At 38.9% G+C, this 23,498-nt stretch overlaps 2 protein-coding genes across 2 annotated transcripts; both read left to right on the top strand.

Moving 5' to 3' along the window:
* Window positions 1–5,794: 5,794 nt before the first annotated feature.
* LOC111912358 (xyloglucan endotransglucosylase protein 2) lies at window positions 5,795–7,279 on the top strand. The gene is made up of 4 exons (XM_023908091.3): window positions 5,795–5,952; window positions 6,031–6,337; window positions 6,426–6,619; window positions 6,714–7,279. Exons 2-4 carry the CDS (start codon window positions 6,053–6,055, stop codon window positions 7,111–7,113), a joined length of 879 nt encoding a protein of 292 aa, XP_023763859.1. The 5' UTR covers window positions 5,795–5,952; window positions 6,031–6,052; the 3' UTR covers window positions 7,114–7,279.
* Window positions 7,280–7,932: 653 nt separating this feature from the next.
* Window positions 7,933–10,306, top strand: LOC111912305 (probable protein S-acyltransferase 7). The gene is made up of 6 exons (XM_052770025.1): window positions 7,933–8,313; window positions 8,394–8,538; window positions 8,743–8,925; window positions 9,003–9,308; window positions 9,391–9,624; window positions 9,704–10,306. The coding sequence occupies exons 2-6, from the start codon at window positions 8,440–8,442 to the stop codon at window positions 10,094–10,096; spliced, it is 1,215 nt and encodes a 404-aa protein (XP_052625985.1). The 5' UTR covers window positions 7,933–8,313; window positions 8,394–8,439; the 3' UTR covers window positions 10,097–10,306.
* The last annotated feature ends 13,192 nt before the right edge of the window (window positions 10,307–23,498 follow it).

The following is a 23,498-nucleotide window of genomic DNA, read 5'->3' as shown; positions in this document are numbered from 1 at the left end:
AAGGGGTTGGTAAAGAAATGGCCAAATATGTCAATGATTTGTAGTTCGGAGTCGGGGTGTCGGGTGGCGCTGAGGCCATTTTACATAGCGCCAATAGGTTGTTGAGTGAGTGCCATGATGACAAATCTCTCTCCATTCTTATCGTGGACTTCTCTAATGTCTTTAACCTTGTTGAAAGATCCGCATTACTTCATGAGGTCAGATTGAAGTGTCCCTCTATTTCCCTGTGGGTAGAATTCCTATATGGTCTAGCAACAAGGTTATATCTAGGCAACACACATATCATGTCTTCTACTGGGGTTCAACAAGGAGACCCCTTGGGACCACTTCTCTTTGCCATTGTATTGCACCCGCTCTTACATAAGATTAGAGACAATTGCAAGCTTCTTCTCCATGCATGGTACTTGGATGATGGCACACTTATCGGAGATTCGGAGGAGGTGGCCAAAGCATTGGACATCATTACGGTGACTGGCCCAAAATTGGGCATTTAGCTGAATATCAAGAAAACCGAGCTCTTTTGTCCCTCGTGTGATGGTAGGAAGTTACGGGAGGGTCTATTTCCGGCAGACATTGGGAGGCCGCCTTTGGGGGTGAAACTTCTTGGGGGAGCTATTAGTTGAGATGCTAGTTTCATTCGCAGCCTAGCCATAAAGAGAACCAAAAACGCTGTGAATTTGATGCGCCTTCTTCCACAATTGTCTGACCCCCAGAGTGAGCTCCTTCTTCTTCGGTCTTGTATGGGTATTGCTAAGCTTTTCTTTGGGTTGAGGACGTGCCAACCTGTTCACATAGAGGAGGCAACAATATTCTTTGACAATGGATTGCGCGGGGCGATTGAGGACATTGTGGTTTGTGGGGACCCTTTCTTTGGTGACATACAATGGCGAATTGCTTCCTTACCCATTAGGTTTGGGGTTTGGGTTTATACTCGACAGTAGAGGCTACCTCCTATGTTTTTGTTGCCTCAAGGGCCCAATCTTGGGTATTGCAAGACCACATCTTACGGGATAGCGGTATACATGGTATGGATTCTGATTATGATTGTGCCTAGGCATCTCTTCGCAACAAGCATCCAAATTTTGACCTTAACAATTTTACTACTAAAGACACCCCCTCCCCCCTAAATCCCATAATACACCGGCGAGTGCCTTTTTTCATAAAATTGTCCAAGATATGGAAGTGCATTTCGACATGACAGCTCGGCAGGAAGCGGTTTTCCAGTGCTTACATGCACCACATGCTCAAGATTTTCTTCTAGCTATCCCTATAGATGGGCTTGGCCAACACATGTCTCCCGTGGAGTATCGTACTATTATCAAATATCGACTCATGATTCCCATTTTCCCAACTGACGAGATATGTCTTGTGTGTCGCAAGGCATGTTTGGACTCTTTTGGAGAGCATGCAGTTCACTGTAAAGAACTCCCGGGGTTCAAATACAGGCACGATATGGTTCGGGATGTTTTGTTTGACATATTTAAGCGTGCCGGGGTTTCTGCTAAGAAAGAGGCACCTGTTAATTTCTTGACCGACCCGACAGAAGGAAGGTCAACCCTCAGACCGGCTGACATTTTGATTTTTGGATGGGTCGGAGGGAAACACGCATGTGTGGATCTTACAGGGGTATCCCCTCTCATGGGTCTGAGGGCTGGGGGTTTCATAGCGGGACATGCTGCTTTAAAAGCAGCCACAAGCAAAGTCACCAAACATAAGAGACCGTGCTTGGAAAATCAACATGTGTTCATACCATTTGCATTTGATACGTTTGGTTTCCTCGCACCGGATGCAGTAGAGCTTCTTAAAAGTGTACAACGAATCATGCATAGTAATGTTATATCCCCTAGATCTTCGAATGTAGTCTTTAAAAGAATTAGTTTTACCATTCAAAAAGGCTTAGCGGCACAACTTGTTGCCCGTTTGCCATCTCACTCATTGTATGATGACTTTTAATTTCATGAATCAAAAACAATTATCAGTTGATATTCTAGGTTTCTAGGTTTTTGTTGTTTGCTTTTGAAGGTGTATACCCGTTAGATCATCTCCAATCCACTCTCATTTTCCATTATTATCTTAATTTCTTCCCCCATTCCTCTCTAACCCTATCCCATTTATGGTTTTATACTATTTATTTCCCCCGAAATGGGGATAAACTTTGAGTTGTTGGTTTTAGTCCCTCTTTTTATATATTTATACATTTTTAGTTTATTTTTATCTACTAAATTTAATATTTAATACTTAGAATATTGTGTTATATATTAAATTATATTAATTAATTATAAATATAAAGTTTTTTCTTTGTTTATCAAATTCATATAAAAATTTAAATGCATATTAAAATTTTAAAACACGATAACGTATTTTACAAAAGCTTATAATTAAGTATTATAAATATAATCTTATTTATTTAATATTATTGTAATGAAAAAAATATAGATTATATATTTGTTAAAACTAAATTAGTAGAATGGGTGTGTATGATAATTTATACAAGTTGGATGATTGGAATATGCTAGGAAGATATTTTTGGGAGTAAAAAATGAAGTAGCGTTGGAGATGAAACATTATTTACCCCATTTTTTACTCCATTTTTAGGGGGAAAAAGGAAGTGAGTTGGAAATGGTCTTAGGGGTCGTTTGATAGTTGCTAACTGGGTTAGAACTGACTGGATTAGAAGCTGATTGAGTTAGAAGTTCTGACTAGGTTAACTTCTAACTGAAACTTGTTGTTTGATTTTATATTTGACTGATTGTGCAAACTGACTATATTACCCTCAAACAACATTTTTTTAATAATTCCTTTTATGATTTACAATTTAATTTATAAATTATCATGCTATATACAACATCATCAACTTCCATTTTACAACATTTTTTCCCCATTTTCGTGACCCTATTTTAGATAAAAAAAAAAACAATAAAAGTAGAATTCTATAAAAATGAAAGTAAAACACACTACATTGCTATAAAAGAAAAGTTATTAACAATGTTGTAAAATGAAAGTTAAATTCTATATATTTAAAGTGAAATTACAAAACTTTATCTAAATAAGAGGGGAGAAGTGAAAACCCTCTTCAAAGTGGGGTACAATACATCATAAGTACAAATTTATGCAACAATTGTTGATTCTTGATACCAAACTGTTACTACATCACCTTCCTTGTTGGATATACATCTCCCTTGTTGGATACAAACACTTTCAATTCTACAAAAATAATAAAAAATAAAAGGTTTACTAAATCTTGGAATTGTATGGCCTTTAGGATGATGAATCATAGCATATTTGATTAGCATCAGTAGATCCGAAAAGCTTCAAGCTTCAGGAATGCTTTTGCAGTTGGGTAAGAAAAAAATATCCTTGTTCCATACCTGAAAGCTCACTTTTGAAGAATGAATTGCCACCCTAAATCAGCGTTATATGCCATCAAGATGATATGTAAATCACGAAATTAACCTCTTTTCTAGTTTATAATGATCATAAATCTACATCTATAAGCAAAAAATAGGGCAAGAAAATTAACAGAATCCAATCGTTAAGTACACAACTTACAATTGAGCAATTTCACGGAGGAGAAAAACGATTTCAACAGGAATGAATTTCACGTTCATAAACTTTAGAGGCTATGATTTGGATGGAGATGTCAATTTCAATTTCACAAAGAATCGGTTTCAATTTCACAGAGGAGAAAAATGATTTCAATTTCAATTTAACAAAGGAGAAAAACGAATTCACAATGAGAGAAAAGAACTTACCGATTTGGAGATCGAGGGGGGAATAAGGCGCTAGAGGAGGGCGGCACCAAAGGAAGGCAACGTCGGAGGAGAAAGGGCCTGCTGGAGGAAGAATTCGTTAGGTGATGGTCTCGTCGAATGGTGTTGGCGTTTGGCAACTGAAGTAGGAAGAAGAAGCAAGTGTGGCGGAGATGGAGAACATAAGGGTACACTGCGTCCATTTTCCAGTCAGCTATCTTTTTCCAGCGGACCGAATCAACAAAAAATTGGGGACCGGGTCATTTATTTGGACTGAGTCCAAGGGTGGAGAAGGGAAAACAAACAAGCTATTTTGGACTGAGGACCAGGTCCTAGCTTTGGATCCAGTTAGAAAGGAAATCAAACGAGCCCTTAGCCATCTTTGTTTCAGATCTGGAACATTGTATGATATGTGTGTGTTATATTTTAAGGAACACGATATGAGATAGATAGAGAGAGATAGGTGAGCCTCATGTTTTTAATTAATAAAACTTTAAAATAAATAGAAAAAATATTAAAATTATGTCAGAAGGACTTTTTTAAGTTTTCTAATGAACTAAAATCATAAACAAACATGGTCAAAAGGAACATTAATCCAAAAAAATTGGGGTTTAGACTAAAATGCAGAAAAAATGCGTACTATAGGGACAATTTTTGCAGTTTTGTTTTTAATTTATTAGACTGTTTATTACTTTTGAGAACTAGATTACACTTTTACATTTATTTAAAAAAACATGTATAAACAAAATTGTCAAATATTTAAAAATAATTTATCAAATTGTTACGTAATTGATCGAAACATTTTTTTTTTCTAAAAGTTGGTTTCCTACTTTTTAAACAATTTTTTAAAAAGCTAGTTTCTGATGTATTTTAGACATGTTCGGCAAAACTAACTGGTAGCGGGTAGCTTGTAGCGTTTTGTTAAACGCTACATGAAGTAGCATTTGGATTTGAAGCGTTTTGATTAAACTAAACGCTAAAAGCTTGTAGCGTCAAACGAGATTTTCTATTTTAAACGGAGTGTTTTGTTAAACGCTAGAAGCTACAAGCTTTCAAACATTTCAAAACGCTTTGTGCCGAACACACCCAAAGGGTTAACAAAATTTCAAAAACGTAAACTAATTTCGAGGGTTAACAAAATAAAAAAAAAAACTTTATATTTTGATATTTTTTCTGATTTAAATATCCAATTTTAATTTATATATAAATAGTCACTCAAAATTTACAATATTTTTACGACTATATACATACATCTATATCAATATATGACAAAGTCATATTGCAAAGTTTTTTTTTCTTTTTTTTTTTGAAAAATCATTTGGTTTCGGTTCCTTCGATGTAGTTTGTCTTTTTAGGTTGAAAAACATTTGATTTTAGTTTCACTCTAGGGCTAAATTATTATATACAATGAATTTTGTGTTTAGTTTTTTTCAACACCAGAAAAAAACAAAATGGAATGGTTTCAACCTAAACATCTCAAAATCAAATGACTTTTCAACCTAATAAAACGAAACAAAATTATAAAAACCGAAATCAAATGATTTTTCAACGACAAGAAACGACTTCACAATTTAACATTGTCATATATCAATGACTATCTTAGAAAAAGAAGGAAGAATCAAACTAGTTTTGCATATCATAATTATTTATTGCAATAGAATTTTATCCAAAAATAAATTGTTTTTAATAAAAAAAAATTAATTAAACAACTAAACCGAAAAAAAAATAGAGAAATTAAATATCTTTCTATTTTTTTTTCTATATATTCTCCTACCTAATGAAATGATGACATGTGTAACATTTAATGTTCGTTTAATGATATTTTAAGATACTAATATGACACGTATCATCATTTAAATGGATAGAGGATATGTATGAGCAAAAGGTAAAAAAATATTTAATTTTTCAAAAAAAATAATAAAATATAATGATTGTTTATGATATTGGGTTTAATTTTTGGCCTACTATATTTATAAAAGAAATCAAAGAAGCAACAGAACAGCTAATCCCATAAATAGGGTTTCTGATTGAACATAGCTGGCTATAACTGTGTCGCCCTTCTGTATGCTTGCTTAATTATTGCTCTCTACTCTACTACTTTCATTATCATTATCTCTCCAAATAATATAAATATTTATCATATATATATACCCTCATCCGCCTCCATTCTCCACACCATCCTGTCTCACTCAAATCCTTTAAGGTATACATTCTTCACAACTCTTACTCTTTTAAACTCGGCTTCCCCTCACAAGTTCCTTTCTTTTGATTCTTCTTTCAGTAAAACTACTTAAACAAGAAGGATGCAGCGTCTGGTGTGGCTATGTCTGTGTGTGTTAGCAATGGCGGATATCGCCATGGGAGCAGCTCCAAAAAAGCCGGTGGCTGTGCCTTTTGGTAGGAACTACGTACCCACCTGGGCATTCGACCATATCAAATACTTCAACGGCGGTTCCGAGATCCAGTTGTCTCTGGACAACTACACCGGCACCGGCTTCCAATCCAAAGGCTCCTACCTCTTCGGCCATTTCAGTATGCAGATTAAAATGGTTCCCGGAGATTCCGCCGGCACTGTAACCGCCTTCTATGTACGCCCTCCTAACACATTTCCCGTTTTATGTAATACGTACATATTATTTAAGGTAGTTTAGCTAATATCTTTCATAAAAATGGCAGCTTTCCTCCCAAAACTCGGAGCATGACGAAATAGATTTTGAGTTCTTGGGGAACAGAACAGGGCAGCCGTACATTTTACAGACTAATGTTTTCACCGGCGGGAAGGGTGACCGGGAGCAACGCATCTATCTCTGGTTTGACCCCACCAAAGCTTACCATTCTTACTCTGTTCTCTGGAATCTTTACCAGATTGTGTAAGTTATTATAAAGAACCGGTTCTTGATTTCTTGTCTGAAATCTGAAAATGTCGCCGGAGATTTATGAAATCTTGGATATATTTATATGCAGGTTTTTTGTGGATGATGTTCCAATCAGGGTGTTTAAGAACAGCAAAGATTTGGGAGTGAGATTTCCATTCAACCAACCGATGAAGATATACTCGAGTTTATGGAATGCCGATGATTGGGCGACCAGAGGTGGGTTGGAGAAGACCGATTGGTCAAAGGGACCTTTTGTTGCAGCATACAAGAGTTTCCACATCGACGGCTGTGAGTCATCGGTAAATGCTAAATATTGTGCGACCCAAGGCAAACGGTGGTGGGACCAGAAAGAGTTTCAAGATCTCGATGCTTATCAGTGGCGCCGTCTCCGGTGGGTGCGTCAACAGTTCACCATTTATAACTACTGCACTGATCGGAAAAGGTTCCCGACCATGGCTCCGGAATGTAAGAGAGATCGTGATGTCTAAATTTCATAAATTTCCACTCAATTTGCATACATTTTATTATATATAATGTATTTCTATGGTGAGGATCGGATTTAGAGGATAAGATCCATCTTATTTGCTATATATGTATTTTATGTTATTGGATTATTCCATTGCATCTCATATAATTATTATTATTATTTTTTTATCCTGGAGTTGTGTTGATTAGAAATAAATATTCAACTGTTGATCTTACATATTCTAAGCACAATTAAATTATATGCTTATAAGGTCTCATATAATAATAATTATTATTTTTTTATACTGGAGTTGTGTTGAGTTGAAATAAATATTCAACTGTTGGTCTTACATATTCTTAGCACAATTAAATTATATACTTATAAGGCCTACATATAGAAAGTAATGACTTTACAGTTTTGGTTTGTTAATTATGGATTTATAGTTTTGTTTTATTATTCTATATTATTTTAAATTAATAAAAAACTATCCAGTATCCGGAAATGAAGCAAGTTTAAATGCTTTAATAAAGTAATTTTTGAGTTGATATATATTTTTAAATATAATCATATATTCGGATACGTATTACACTTTTTACGAATCTCTATAATATTCTAGTAAAAAAGATTAAAAATTAATGTTATTATAGGAAAAATATATAAATAGATATTATAACACAAAAATTATAATATTGTAGTAAAAGATGTTAGAGTTCAATCCTAAAAAGAAAATATAAATAAGATATTATAACATAAAAATGATTGATATTGTATGAATTGATCTCCATTTATTTATTTAGAATAAATTATTTATAATTTTAGATCGAACCTTTAACAGATTATTATTATATACATAAATAAAGACCGTAATAAATGTATACATCAAAATTTCAAAACTTCCAAAAAAAATTTATCATGCATGTCTTGGATGCGAAATCTATGTCAAAACTCGAAAGAATATCAGAGCATCATTTCCACCCACAATCGGACACCATTTTCAGAAGGAAAAAAACTGTTGGGAAGGAGACGAGAGAAAGAGAAATAATTGAGAGAGCACTATCGTAGATACATTGCAGGGGGGAGAAGAAGGGGCTTCTCTCGCCAGCAATATAAATCCCTTTTCCACACCAATTTGTTTCGTTTCCATCATTTTCAATTTGCCTGATCGTTATTAACAATTTCGGGTTGCTTTGTTTCCTTGGGCCCATCTACCTTCAAGAGAAAGGTCAGGTTTTTCTCCTTCGTAATGCATTATGATCAATAAACAAGAATTTAGATTGAATTTCATATTGATTTTTGTTGTAGGATATTTGGGGCCTTTTTCAGGAAGCATCGCAACCTTGATTTGGCCATGAAGAGAACCAGCCTCCCTCGTGGATTATCCGATAGGCAAAACAGCAATGTTGATGCCCCTTCACTCCGCCTCTACCAAGTCTGGAAAGGAAACAACGTATGATTACAAATTTATGATCCACTTTTCTTTCCTTAATCCCTCTTTAACATGCGCATTTAATCAAACAGTTTATGGGCAATGCATGTAGATTCACTTTTCCCACTATTAACACCATAAACGTTTTGTCATCTTTAAAGTGGTGGTGAAATCGTCAAAATTGCTCATATTTTTATTGTTTTTTTCTTCTTTTTCTTTTTGCAGATTTTTGCTTGCGGAGGTAGATTAATATTTGGTCCTGATGCCAGGTCCTTAAACCTTACAATCTGCCTCATTGTGGTTCCAGTAATCTTGTTTTGCTCCCTTGTTTCTCAAAGTCTTTTGGTTCACTTTCCCGATACTGTAGGCCTTGTTTTAGTAGCGATTCCTGCTGTCTTCACTGTATATGTGAGTCGTGTTTCCTCTTTTCAACAAGATTGGCCATTGTTAACTACTATGATTTTGATTCTTTTCAATTGCTACAGATTCTTATCCTTATCTTCCTTGTTTCTGGAAGAGATCCTGGCATAATCCCCCGAAATCCACCATGTCCGGAACCTGATGATGATTGGGATGCCTCTAGCATCTCTACAGACTGGGCAACTGGTCATAGTGGTCGATTTCTACCACCTACAAAAAGTATTAACGTTAACGGAACAATCGTTAGGGTCAAATTCTGCAACACTTGCCTGATTTATCGCCCACCAAGATGCTCTCATTGCTCTGTTTGCAATAACTGTGTTGACCGCTTTGACCATCATTGCCCATGGGTGGGCCAATGTATCGGCAAGGTAGTAAATGGTTATAACTTTAGGGTTTTATGGGGTTTATGACTCTTATCTACATCTAATGATTCAAAATTGTAAATTTCAGAGGAATTATCGATACTTTTTCATGTTTGTAACGGCAACAGCACAACTATGCCTTTATGTTTTCACCATGTGTTGGGTAAACATCATCATGACTATGCAATCCGACAAGAACACTGTCTCCGAAGCTCTTCTGAAGTCACCGGTATCCATAGCTCTCATAACATACACGTTTACAGTTTCATGGTTCGTTGGAGGCTTATCTACTTTTCATCTTTATCTCGTTATCACCAACCAGGTCTTCCTCCTACTCTTCTTGCCTTCTTGTTCACATAAATCTTTCAAATAGGTATCTTAAAGTTTTGATTTTTATGCAGACTACTTATGAAAACTTCCGGTATAGATACGAAAGAAAGAAGAACCCATTTAACCATGGATGTGCGCACAATTTCAAGGAAACACTCTTTTCAAAAACACCTCGTTCCCAAAATAATTTTCGAGGGTTTGTGAAGCCGGAAGTTTATATGCAGTTCAACAGTTCGAAATACTTTGGGTATGCATTCAGCTTAAACTTTTCCAAGAAAAGCTATGACACGGATATTTCTGAGGATTCAAATGATTTTGAGTTGGAAAGATGTGAGACGTATGGAATGGATCATTCAAGCAAATGGGGCTCTGCTCCTGATTTACATAGATTGGCGTCAAAGTTTATAACGGAAAATGTGAGCAGAGATAAAGAGAAGAGAATTGAAGGAGATTCAAGAGAATAGAAAGGCAAAAGAGGTAGAATAGGTGTCTTCCCTGTAATATGAAGATGAGGTTTATTTAAAGATAGAGGACGATTTTGGGACCCAGTTGTTTGCAACAGACAACATTACAACACGTGAATTCTAGTTGGTCTTTTTGAACAATGATTGTAAATAATGGCCTTTTTGAACATGGGTGTACAAATGGATGTATGTTACGATAATTACGTTTAATGTAATGTAATGTACCGTTTTGTACTTTTGTAGATGACCATTTTACAAGTGCATAATAAAAAGTGCAGAAAAGTAGCTCCACTTTATAATAACAAGAAGTACATTACCATTAGCAATTACATGTAGAGGAACTAAAAGTACATTAACATTACCATGGGTGTCAAATTACATTAGGCAAAGGGGAGTGGTAAAATTCCTAGTACCTTGCCACATCAGCTTTTTGAGTGTTTTCTCATTTAACACCTAATCATAGCATTTGCTAGGGAGTGGTAACACTTCTAGCACTCTGTTTTTTTTTTCTGATTTTTTCTCTAATTTAATTAAATTAATTTATTTTAATACACAAACATATTTTATGCACAAATACTAATCAATTTTTTTTAAACCACCAACAATTAATATAATATAAATCAATTACATGAAAATAAGTATAATATTTAAGTGATGGGTCCTTTTGGTTCTTTTAAATCAATGTTTGATGTTTGGGACCAAATTTGTAGGGAATTATCAAATAAGGGTTAAAAAGATTTAATTGAAATCATAGTTTTGAGAATGTGACTATATTTGTAAACAAGTTTGTAGTGAGGGTAGGAATCATTTATTTGGAATGGAGTTTTGGAATTGGAAATGGCTTGCTGACATACACATGTGCATGAAAATTGAGAACCAATGAGATGCATACTTTTCTTTCTCTCTCTACTCGTCAAGTGGTTAACGAATTGAAATTAAGGAGTCTTTTGGTAAGTTGCTGGGGACGGTGTTTAAACATTACTAGTGAGATTAGCGAGCCTGGTGGCGACCCCCACTCCTCTTAGCATTAGTATTGTTGTCAAAGTACATGACCATTACCAATAATGAAAGTTCATTACGACTGTCATATTAATCAAAGTACATTACATTTACTATCAAAGCACATGACCATTACCATTACAGAAAGTAGATTCCCAATATCATCATTGAAAACATTACCATTAGAGGAACAATACATGAAATTACATTAGGAATACTGTTAAAGCACATCACCAAAATACAAAACTACATAAAATGAATCTTAACAAAACATAGTAACACATCTATGACAATGTCATTATACGCTCTTTTATAAATAAAATAGTCTAAACTATGAACGTTATTACAATTACTAACATCAACATTAATATTAGGGGTGTTCAAATATATCCGCATCCGAAGCATCTAATCCGAATATCTGAAAATCCGATCTGAAATTTAAGAATTTTTGAATATTTCGGATATCCGAAGTCTGAAACAGATATTCATAATTTTAGTTATTTTTCAATATTTTGTTAAATTAATGACTAAAATGTAAATTGTAAATTCTTTGGTTTAGATATTTACAGAGTGTTGAAAATATGGTGTTATTTTTACAATCTCATATTTATTAGGAAGTAATTTATTATAAAGGGTGTATTGTGTCAAGATTGTATTCTACAAGGGTGTTAAGTGCATGCAGGTTCTTATGGAAACACGCGGGTTGTAATCTGGGTCGAGTTGGTTCGGGTTATATCCATATTTTGGATTCAGAGTATAAATAAAGAGAGAGAAGGTGTTGGGACTCATTCGTTCAGTTGGAGTGATCAGATCTAGGGTTTTCTCTCTTGAGGGTTCTTTGATATTAGATAGTTATCTGCATTTATTTTGTTGATAGTGTGTTCGTCTATAAGAGTTATGTAACTAGATCTTTATCAATACATATTGTTTAGAAGATGTTTAGGTTGAGTGAAAAGATTGAGAGATTTTGTAGTGAGTTTTGAGTTGTAAGTAACTTGAAAACCACCTGTTTCTTGATCCTAAATTGATATGAGAAATGGTGATGTTGGGAAATTTGTCTTGTGTGTTTTAACATGGTATCAGAGCTCTAAAGCTCATGTTCTTTGATCCTGACGGTCGCTTCTTGGTTGTTCATCATCTGGTGTTTCTGCGCTTGACGATTTGTGAAAGGTATATCTTCCTTCTCATTTTGATTTTTTGTTCGTGTGATTGAACAAGTTTAGTTTAGGGTTTTTTGGTCTTGTATTTCCCTAAACTTGAATCTGGTTATTGAGATCCTGGTACTGCGATATTTTTTGTTTAATCTTTCAGGTGTGTGCGAATCGAGTTCTGACGAAGCATTGCTGTGTTGAAGATTAAAACTCTGCAACATAATCGACCAATCCCCGTTAATCTGAAATAATCCTCTTGGGGTCAGGTTTCATCACTGATAAACCCTTGTAGGAAACGGATTCAGGGAGTCGATCTCAACAATCTCGGTTGCCTACTGCACTGTGTGGGTTTCTCGTTCTTTTCTTTCTTCTTTACTAGCAGTAGATGTGGGAGATCCTGATGTCTTGAGTACATCAGTTAATTGTTGATTGTTTTTTCAAGTTGTTCTGTTTTTTTACACTGTGTTGATTGTCTTGGGCCCCGACATACTGTGGTGACCATCTGGACTTTAAGTCAACACGAGTGTTATTTGTTTGTTTGTTGAGTTCTTGTTTCTATTCTTGATCTGGATTGTTATTTGATTTCTTTGGTTTGTCTTTTGTGATTTACTATGGATGGTGAAACTCCTGGAGGGAGTGGTGTTCCTAAGGAAATTCCTGTTGACTTTGATGATCCTTTATATGTCCATCCTTCTGATAATATTGTAATCTCTATTATAACAGTTAAACTGACTGGTAATGAGAACTATCGTTTGTGGCGTAGTTCTATGTCTAGAGGTCTTAAGGCTAGGAATAAATTGGGCTTTGTGGATGGTTCCATTACTCTTGAGAATATTGAGAAAACTAAAGCTTCTAAATAGGAACGTGTAAATGCTGTTGTTTGTAACTGGATTTTAGGGTCAATTTCTGAAACTATATATGCTAGTCATGTGTATTCAGATAAAGCTAAAGATATTTGGGATGAATTATTTGAAACATATAACAAAGCTGATGGGTCAGTAATTTTTAATATTCATCAGCATATTAACACTTTAAAGCAAAATGGTTCTTCTCTTTCTGATTATTACAATAAACTAGATTCCTTGTGGAAGGAGTTTAATGGTCTAACTTGTTTAACCGAATGTGTGTGTGAGGCAGCTACAAAACTTAATGATCATTCTAAATTGATGAAGTTAATGCAATTTCTTAGTGGACTTGATGATGTTTATAGTCAAGTTAAGAGTCACATTCTTTTGATGGAGCCTTTACCAAATGTTAAATCTGCCTTCTCTATTCTTTCTAGAGAAGAATCTCTTCAAAAGAATGGGTCTCTTGGGTCTACTGTTTCTTCAAAACCACAAGTCTCTGTGTTTAATAGTAAAGTTAATGATTTTAAACGGGGACAAAATCAAGTTAGGTCTAAGAATCAAGGTTTACAATGTAAACATTGCAATCTCAAAGGTCACACAATAGAAAGATGTTATAAACTAATTGGTTATACAAAGGATTTTAAATTTAAAAATGATAATAACAATCAGAACAAATCCTTTTCTGTGAATTCTTCTTCTGTTGGTTCTAACAATAGCATGTCTGTTCCTTCTGAGTCTGGTCTTGTAAGTGATGCTCATTTTCACACTGGTGAACAATATTCTAAGTTTCTTCGTCTCATTAGTGAGAATTCTACTAGTGATGATGTGTCTGCTTGTGCAAATATGGCAGGTATATCTATGTTTCAATGTTGTAATTCTTTCGTTAGTTCAAATGATTCTCAAAGTTGGATTGTTGACTCAGGAGCAAATCAACATATGATAGCTTCTGAGTCACAACTTAGAGATGCTGTAGATGTGTCTATACTTAACCTTCTTGTCAAACATCCTAATGGTTCTTCAACTCCTATAAATAAAAAAGGAAATCTTCAGTTGTCCACACATCTTACTCTATTTGATGTTTTTGTTGTTCCTGATTTTAATGTTAATCTTTTGTCTGTCCATAAACTTTGTAAGGATAGTGGTTGTGAAGTTGTTTTTTTTTAACATACTTGTAAAATCCAGGATTCACTGTCAAAGGAGATGGTGGAGAATGGTAGAGAGTCTGGGGGATTATACTATCTTGATTATGTTCCCTCAGGTATTTCAACAAATATTTTGTCCAAGTGTTATGTCTCTAAACTAACTTGGCATAGTAGACTTGGTCATCCAGCAGACGAAGCTTTGACATCCTTAAAAAATGTTTTAAAACTTGGAAATGAGTCTCTTACTCCTTGTGATGTTTGTCACAAATCAAAACAGACTAGAGAGCCTTTTCAACATAGTCAACATACTTCAACTAAGTTAGGTGAATTGGTTCACATAGATGTCTGGGGTCCTTATAGACTTGCTTCTGTTGAAGGGTTTAAGTATTTCTTGACTATTGTAGATGATTTTACTAGGGCCACTTGGATCTTTCTTTTGAAATCTAAGATTGAGGTTTTTGATTGTTTTAAATCCTTTGTTAATATTCTTCTAAATCAGTTTAATGTAAATGTTAAAATTGTACGTTGAGACAATGGTACTGAGTTTGTTAATAATCAAATGAAGTTTTTTTGTTTTGAAAAGGGTATAATACATCAAACATCATGTGCTTATACTCCACAACAAAATGGTGTTGTGGAGAGAAAGCATAGGCATATTCTCAATGTAGCTCGATCTCTTTTATTTAAATCAGGAGTTCCTGCTAAATATTGGGGATATGTTGTTTTAACTTCTGTTTTCTTAATAAATAGAATGCCTAACTCAGTTTTAAATGTCCAGTCACCTTATGAACTTGTTTTTCAAAGAATTCCTAGTTTTGATCATTTAAGGGTGTTTGGTTGTCTATGTTTTGCTGTTAAGCCAAATGTTTCTGATAAATTAAATGTTTCTGATAAATTGTCCGAACGTGCTGAAAAATGTGTTTTTTTTGGGATATTGTTCTGATAAAAAGGCTTATAAACTTCTTATTTTGGATACTAATGTTGGATTAGTGTCTAAGGCTGTAACTATATTTGGTAAGTACTTGACCCGGATGTGCATGGTCCTTTTGGGTTGTCTTCACCATAGCAACTTGACAGGATGATTTGCAAAGAGAGAAGAGATATTATTGTTAATATATTATGAGAGTAATATATTAAAGGAATAATAATATTATTTGATTGATATAAGTCATATATTAATTGAGAATTAATTTGGTGACTTAAAGAGGTTAATTGAATAAAGGGGCATAAACTGTCAAATGTGTGATAGTTGTGTTTTGGGCTATGTATCCTTATGGATATTAGGGTGGACGGATTTTAGGGTTAGGATACCTTAAAATCGTCCAAGCCTCATATCTAGGAGGATCTTTGGATTGCTTAGGGCCTAAGTTATTCAGTTAGGGTTAAGGGTGTAACCCTGGTATCTCATAGTATAAATAGACCCCTTGGGTGAGGGAAATCAGCCATACTCTTGCAAGGAAGAACCCTAGAGCCAATTTCTCACCTCCTCTCTCTCTCAAGATCATCCTCTTGCTAGTTGGTGTTTGTAAGCCATTATAGGAGTGACAATTGTGACTCTAAGCTCCAAGAACAAGAAGTTTCAAGCAAGCAGCTTAAGGTATTCTTCTAGATCTGATTTCATATGATATGATTCAATTGTTTACACTAGATCTAGAATTGTAAGCCTTGGATACATTGCATGTTCAATTAGAGAAACCTAGATCCAATCATTAGGGTTTGCATGTGCACATAGGAAAGTTCTTATGGCTCAAACCCATCAACTAATTCATCTGTTGTATCCAGGGATGTGAAATTCTACGAATCTGTTTTTCCATACAAGTTGAAATCAACTTCTGTTGATAAGGTTTCAAATAATTTTGGCCCTAGTGATCTTGTTTCCTATGATGAATTTGATAATAATGAATATATAAATGATTATATTAATCTTGATGAGCTGAGAGTAGAGACCCAGTCGGATGGCGCTGATGCAACCATTAGTATGGATGATGTTGATTTTAGTAATTTTGTCAACCATGGTGGCGAGGCAACTGTGCCTCCTACTGGTTCATCTGTTCCTTCTTCTTCGAGTGTATCTGAGGAAAATAATTAGTTTGTCTTAAACCCTTCTATGGATCAGTCTGTAGGTGTCTCTAGGTCTAGGCGTGAGTCTCATATGCCTGTTAAGTTTGCTGATTATGTTGTTGAAGGAAAGTATAAATATGGTATTGAGAGATCTGTTAACTATTCTTTTCTTGATCCTGAAACTAAATGTTGTGTTTCTAATCTCAATAAAACTGTTGAACCTAAGAATTATAATGAAGCCTTTTCGGACCCAAATTGGATTAAAGCCATGAATGATGAAATGGAAGCACTTCATCGAAATCATACATGGGAAATAACTGATTTACCAAAAAATAGAAAACCAATTGGGTGTAAGTGGGTGTATAAGTGTAACATCCAAAGTTTTGAAGGCCAAGAAAGGAAAGAAAACCTTAATTTTAAGGGCTGACTCGGCGAGTCCAAGGAGGAACTCGGCGAGTCCGAGCGGGATCCGGGTCGAGGAGTAAGTGACCGACTCGGCGAGTCGGCCAAGGTGACTCGGCGAGTCTGGTCTGTGCGTGGAAAACCCTAAATTCGGGACTTGGAGCCTATATAAACGTCTTAATCTTCTTCCTAGGGTTCCTTACTGCCTCTTTAGTCCTTGATACCAAACCCTAACCGTCATATCCTTTGATTGAGCCATTTGTTGCCTTGGAAGGTGCATTAAAGCTTGGAGAAGGAAGAAGGAACTTGGAGGAGAAAGAAGGGACTATAGATCTGGGATTGTGAGTTCATTCTGAGCATTTGGAGGTAATAAACTAGTTCGTGGACCCTTTTTGCACCTAGATCTATGTGTGGTTGTTGGGGCTTTTTAGCCATAATGTTATTATTTTGAGTTAGAAGCTAGATCTGAAGTTGCTACTTCAGATCTAAGCATATTATGGTCTTGAGAAGCATAAAGTAGCAGCCCTTGAGTTGATTATGGATCCTCCTTGCCTTAAACCCTAGTTTATGGTGTATTTTGCTTAGATCTCCTTCTCTACACGTAAAGTTTGCAACTTTACGTGAGGAATAGGCTTGGGAAGGGTAGATCTACAGATTTGAGTCCCTGCATGACTCAAAAGTCCTCTTCATGTATGAAGGACCGGATGGACTCGGCGAGTCCTTTGAGTGGACTCGGCGAGTAGCTTGAAGATGAGGAGGTACTCGACGAGTGGGATGAACAGCTCGTCGAGTCGGATGAAGTTGGGCATGAACTCGGCGAGTTGGATGAAGATTGTCTTGGACTCGGCGAGTCAGGTCGCGAAACCCCAAACCCTTCGAGTTTAGACTCGAATCAGTGAGTCGAATGGAGACTCGGTGAGTTGGACAGGGCAGGACTCGGTAATCGGTAGACTCGGCGAGTCATGGACTGACTCGGCGAGTCGAGTCACGAATAGAAGGACTCTGAACATATGAACTCGGCGAGTCAATAGGGTGACTCGGCGAGTAGGGTTGACCTGGGAGGTTGACTTTGACCAGGACTTTGACTTTGGCAAGAGTTGACTTAGTTGACCTTTGAAGGTCAGTTAGACTAAGTGTTATGTTGATATTGGTAGCTTGGGGAGCTAGTGGAGCCGGAGTTCAGAGAGTTGTCGGGCAGCGGCTAGTGGGATCATCAACAAGTTCAGCCGGTGCAGGTGAGTTTCCCTTTGTATGAATGGGTCTACGGCCACAATGCCGGCCCATGTAGTTATGAGTAGAAGACCCGGGGGTTAGCCCTAGGTACAGTATGCTAGTATGATATTCGGGACGAGGTCCAATGATAGAGGGTGGGTGCCCAAGGAATGGTTTATGTGATAGTTTATACTTGTTGTCTGTGTGATACTTGTATGTGCCTGGTAGGGAGGTGAGTGTGGGCGAGGTCCCGTATCTCACCAATAGCAGAGTGTGGATGGTGTTCCACATCTCAGTAGCAGCAGAGCAGGGACGAGGCCCAAGTTAGGGAAGGAGTGAGGGTGGGTTGGGCCCGTACCTCACTATCAGCAGGAGTATGGACGGGGTTCCATGACTCATCAGTAGCAGGACAAGGGAGGGGCCCAGAGATAGGCGAGGCCTTAGGACAAGATTCGTTAGTATGTGTTTAGATTATGTGATGTGATGTGATATGTTTACGTGCTATTATATGTTAGTGGGCGAGGCCCTATGACAGGCGAGGCCTAAGTGAAACAGATATGTATCCGAGCGGGGCTCGAAGCCAGGCGGGGCCTGGAGCGGCGGGGCCGTTGTAGCGGGCGAGGCCTGAGGTAGGGGCGAGGCCCAGGTTAGCGGACGTGGCCCAGTATGTGCAGTATGTGGTTATGCATGGTATATGGTAGGGTGGGGAACTCACTAAGCTTCGTGCTTACAGTTTTCAGTTTTGATTTCAGGTACTTCCGGTAGCGGATGATGGAGCTCGGGGTGATCGCATGACACACACCATAGTTTAGACAGCCTGGGAGTGTTTACTCTGATAACGAACATGTATTTTGGAAACTAATACTCTATTTATGTTTTGAAATGATGAATTTGCTTAAAGTAATGTTTTACTAAAAGAAATTTTTCGTCTTGAATTTTGGGACGTTACAAGTTGGTATCAGAGCCTTGGTTTGAGGGATTCAAGCATACTCTCGGGTGTGCCTGAACTCAAACCGTTGGGTCGGATAAAAAGTTTTCAAAAATGAAAAGACAGTTTTGTAAAAAGATTTTTGAGAACTAAAAACAGTTTTAGAAAAGAAAAAGAATTCAGAAAGAAAAAGAACTTTGAAAAGAGAAAAGGGGTGTGGTGCATGCAATCAGCCGAGCTCAAGTAAGTACCCCAAAATACCCATACAAGTTTATGTTATGATTATCAGCTGATAGAACAACATGCTAGATTAGGACTAAGGATCTAGGAATGATGCCTTATGTACCTATTATATGTGTTTGAGTTGCATGATAGTGCTGATTAGACAGTAGTAGGATAGCTTGTTTATGTTATGCCTGAGTTTATGAGTTTGTGTTGCATGCTAGTTCAGATTCTTGCTATTTGGATATGATTGCTTGAGTATGTTGTGGTTAGATTTTCCCCTTGTTCGAATGCTGCTTGCTTTGTGCATTGTGGGATTTTGAGTGATGGGAGTTAGCCATTAGGTGGATACGTCACGTCACCTGTGCTCAGGGTTGAATAATCTCAGAGTGCTGGATTTGGCCCTATTGCACAGCTCTTGTTTGAGTCCAAGCGTTGTAGGGACAAGTCTTTTACTTGAAGGATTATCTGAGCCTTGTCACATGTGATGGTATCCAAGTGATGGCTAATTGGCATCACAAGGAGACCTTCAGCAGCTGAGGACTGGTTTGAGTTGGGTCAGAGGTTTCCCTAGGGTAAGCCTAGGATGAGATAGTGCTGGGAGCAGTAGTAGTGGATAAAGGACCTGGTGGAGTCAAAGCAATTCCTGAGGAACTTACGGATAGATGTGGAAGGTAGTATGGGCCCGTACTACTGAAAGCAGAGGATCCGTACTCGATTCGGGAAAGGCCAAGACAAGACCAGGAACCTAGTAGGGAGTGTGTTTGGTCTCGCAGCAGTGATGAGTTTTTTGATAGTGGATGTATTATATTTTCAGTATGGTGACATTGCGAGAGAGACCAGCGGGCGGATCAGGCGCCGGAGAGGGATCAGGCTGGGGTTCAGGGGCCGAGCAGCTCGAGGAGCGAATGAGGGAGTTGATATCCGCCGAGGTTACGCGCAGTATTTTGAGTCAGACTCCTGTGATCTTTGGCACGGTCAAGGAGGGTATATTGGATATTTTGGATGAGAGGCTGGGAGCCTTCCGTACTGAGATGATGGCTTTGATGGGAGCGCGTACCTTGACATTTCGGGAGTTCAGGGCTTGCGGGGCACTAGATTATCATGGGGCTAGGGACCCCATCGCTAGCAGCAGATGGTTGGCCGATGTTGCCAACGCATTCCGTACGAGCCGGTGCCCTGAGGGGGACAAGGTCAGACTCACTTCCTGTCTTCTGAAGGACAGAGCGAGGGATTGGTGGGAGGAGATTGGTCATGCTTTGGGGGATGACGCCGCGTTGGACGCGATGACCTGGAGCGATTTCTCGGCTAGGTTCAGGGCGGAGTTTTCGCCGATTATTGAGGTGCAGCAGTTGGCACGGGAGTTTCAGGACTTGACGCAGACCACCGAGACTGTGGCGGAGATCACCGCCAAGTTCAGGGAGAGGGCTCTTCTTGTACCGCAGTATGTCGCAGATGAGGAGATGAAGAAGGCCCGATACCATGAGATGTTGAGGGATGACATCAGGGAGTTCATGAGCAGATCCAGCTGTAAGACGCTGGAAGATATGATTTCTCGGGCTAGAGAGAGGGAAATTGATTTGGAGCAGATCCTGAAGAGGAAGCCGGATGAGGTTCAGGTAGCTGAAGGTTTGGGCAAAAGGCCCAAGGGATCGGATTCGAGGTCGAGGGATTTTCAGGACCGCAGCCGGTGCGGGAAGTGTGGCAGGGCGCACGGGGGCGCGTGCAGGAGTGGTAGCGGTGGTGAGTCTGGATGTTTCAAGTGCGGTCGGACTGGTCATTTCAGCAGGGATTGTACTGTTACCACCATGCAGGGATCCGACTTGATATGTTTTCACTGCAATCAGCGGGGCCACAAGAAGGCCCAGTCCCCCAGTTTGTTTTCAGCAGGACGGGTGATGGCACCTGCCCCTGCAACTTTGAGGATCACAGACGGCCGTCAGGGCCGTGCAGAGGCGCTTGCGGTGGGAGGCAGAGCTTTTCAGATGACTACCTTAAAGGCGCGATCAGCACCGGACGTTGCAGGTATGCGATTTCTGTTTTCAGTTCTTTTATTTGTGCATGATGATATTGTTATGGTTCTGCATCATTATCGGTATGAGTATTTTATTTTTGAGTGGTTGATTGTGATCGAGTTATATGTCATCTGCATACCTTGGATATCCGAAAGGTAGTGAGGGGATGTGCCCTATTGGAGAAGGTTGCATGGGATGCAGTAACTGTAGCATGCTTGGGAGGGACTTGGTATGTCTCGCTAGATCGGAGTTGTGTAGTGTTAGAAATGGATTGGTTAGATCCCTAGCTATGGTAAGCTTGGATTCCTCAGCAGATTGATTATGGAATGGTAGCAAGGATTGGGATTTCTTTTGAGTATTGAGCAACAAGGGGTAAGCAGGATCGAAGTGGGGGAGAATCCTCCGAGTGTGCAAAGGTAGGAGCACGCAGACCCAGAATGAGTGCGCGACCTCCGAGAAGGAAAGGAAGTAGTTCAGCGTCCGATGGATTGAGGATTTCAGGGTTGGGAGTTTGAGAAACTCCCCATCAGCTAGTGCGTGTGGTGGTAATGGTTAGTACGTGGTTGGGAATTCAGGTTGTGGATCGCTCGTAGGACTCGGGGGAGTCGGAATGAGGATCTTGAGAGCTAATGGCACATGGGTGCCTTCGTATTAGCAGTCAGTGGTGGAAGTGATGTAAGACTACGGGGCAACCGTAGCATTCACTAGCAGTCAGCAATGAATGGTGACGTAAGACTACGGGTAAGCCGTAGCATTCCTTAGTAGCTTCGTTAGCGGAGTTGGGGCGAGGCCCTTATCTCCTAGTGATCTGATAGGGATCAGGAATGGGTAGTGGATGAGAATGATAGGGAGTTGCCTGTATAGCCCTAGAGAGGTGAGACTTTGGGAGAGGCCGCTCCAGGATATAGTCGGGTGAGACCCGTGGGCGAGGCCCGTATGAGATTAGCAGTGTAGATGAGACCTGGGAGCCGGGTTGCTCAGTAGTATGGTTGGGTGAGACCCGTGGGCGAGGCCCGAGCGAGAGTGATTAGGCTAGTGGGACTAGAAGGATAGAGGCGGGTGGGACCCGTGGGCGAGGCCCGTGAGTTTTAGCAGCACATGTGGGACCTAGCAGGGACCTTAGTGTCAAGTTAGGGGATCGGGGATCCCAGGTTTGTAGTGCCTGAATGGCAAAATAGATTGAGCAGTTATAGGTGGTCGAAGTTCTTCGGAAGTCGCTGGGAGCGACTAGGGGAGGTGTTGGGACTAGCTACCAGTGGGCGCCGGTAATCCAGACATTGATAGGTTGGTAAGGACTAGAGTGGTCTCAGTTCACCCGGAAGGCAGATGAAGAATGGCAGAAATTTCCAGTCAGTAGTAGTGCGGGTAAACGGTTTATGGTGGAATTCAGTTAGTCGAGTCGAGGGGTGCTCGACACCAAGTTATGACAAGAGAGGAGTGTCAGTGGTTACTGGAGTTGATGACCCGTACTAGTTTTAGCGGGAATAATGGATTGGTGAAGATAGGATCTTCACAGTGTCAGAGGAGATAGTTGTTTTTGGAGCATCGCCTTGGGAAGGCAAAGGAATTGCGTGAGGAAAGAAAGGGTGAACCCCTATAGGTTCAGTTGCAGTACTCGGAGAGTACCAGAAGGATTGTCGGTAGAGTAAGTTGTGTTTCCAGAATGTTTAGGGTCAGGGCTGACCCGAGATGATTATCCGCAAGGATTGATGCTAGTCAGAATGACCGAGCGGAAGACCAGCAAAGGTAGGCAGCTGGTGTGGGAATCATTGATCGGGTATTGGAGGCAGATCGCAGGCGATGGGCCATAGCAAACTTCGAGGACGAAGTTTAGTTTAAGTGGGGGAGAGTTGTAACACCCAAAGTTTTGAAGGCCAAGAAAGGAAAGAAAACCTTAATTTTAAGGGGCGACTCGGCGAGTCTAAGGAGGAACTCGGCGAGTCCGAGCGGGATCCGGGTCGAGGAGTAAGTGACCGACTCGGCGAGTCGGCCAAGGTGACTCGGCGAGTTTGGTCTGTGCGTGGAAAACCCTAAATTCGGGACTTGGAGCCTATATAAACGTTTTAATCTTCTTCCTAGAGTTCCTTACTACCTCTTTAGTCCTGAATACCAAACCCTAGCCGTCATATCCTTTGATTGAGCCATTTGTTGCCTTGGAAGGTGCATTAAAGCTTGGAGAAGGAAGAAGGAACTTGGAGGAGCAAGAAGGGACTATAGATCTGGGATTGTGAGTTCATTCTGAGCATTGGAGGTAATAAACTAGTTCCTGGACCCTTTTTGCACCTAGATTTATGTGTGGTTGTTGGGGCTTTTTAGCCATAATGTTATTATTTTGAGTTAGAAGCCAGATCTGAAGTTGCTACTTCAGATCTAAGCATATTATGGTCCCTTCATGACTCAAAAGTCCTCTGCATGTATGAAG

The sequence above is a fragment of the Lactuca sativa genome, chromosome 3, assembly GCF_002870075.4.
Source record: "Lactuca sativa cultivar Salinas chromosome 3, Lsat_Salinas_v11, whole genome shotgun sequence".
NCBI classification, from domain to species: Eukaryota; Viridiplantae; Streptophyta; class Magnoliopsida; order Asterales; family Asteraceae; genus Lactuca; species Lactuca sativa.
Note: the sequence above shows the minus strand (reverse complement) of the source record. Positions and strands in the feature narration are given on the sequence as shown.

Bases quoted from the DNA above. Each gene is read 5' to 3' on its own strand.
- LOC111912305 (XM_052770025.1), top strand. From the start codon at position 8,440: ATGAAGAGAACCAGCCTCCCTCGTGGATTATCCGATAGGCAAAACAGC. The intron at 8,539-8,742 runs GTATGATTACAA...TTCTTTTTGCAG, and splicing joins AAGTCTGGAAAGGAAACAAC to ATTTTTGCTTGCGGAGGTAG. The intron at 9,309-9,390 runs GTAGTAAATGGT...TGTAAATTTCAG, and splicing joins TGGGCCAATGTATCGGCAAG to AGGAATTATCGATACTTTTT.
- LOC111912358 (XM_023908091.3), top strand. From the start codon at position 6,053: ATGCAGCGTCTGGTGTGGCTATGTCTGTGTGTGTTAGCAATGGCGGAT. The intron at 6,338-6,425 runs GTACGCCCTCCT...TAAAAATGGCAG, and splicing joins GCACTGTAACCGCCTTCTAT to CTTTCCTCCCAAAACTCGGA. The intron at 6,620-6,713 runs GTAAGTTATTAT...ATTTATATGCAG, and splicing joins TGGAATCTTTACCAGATTGT to GTTTTTTGTGGATGATGTTC.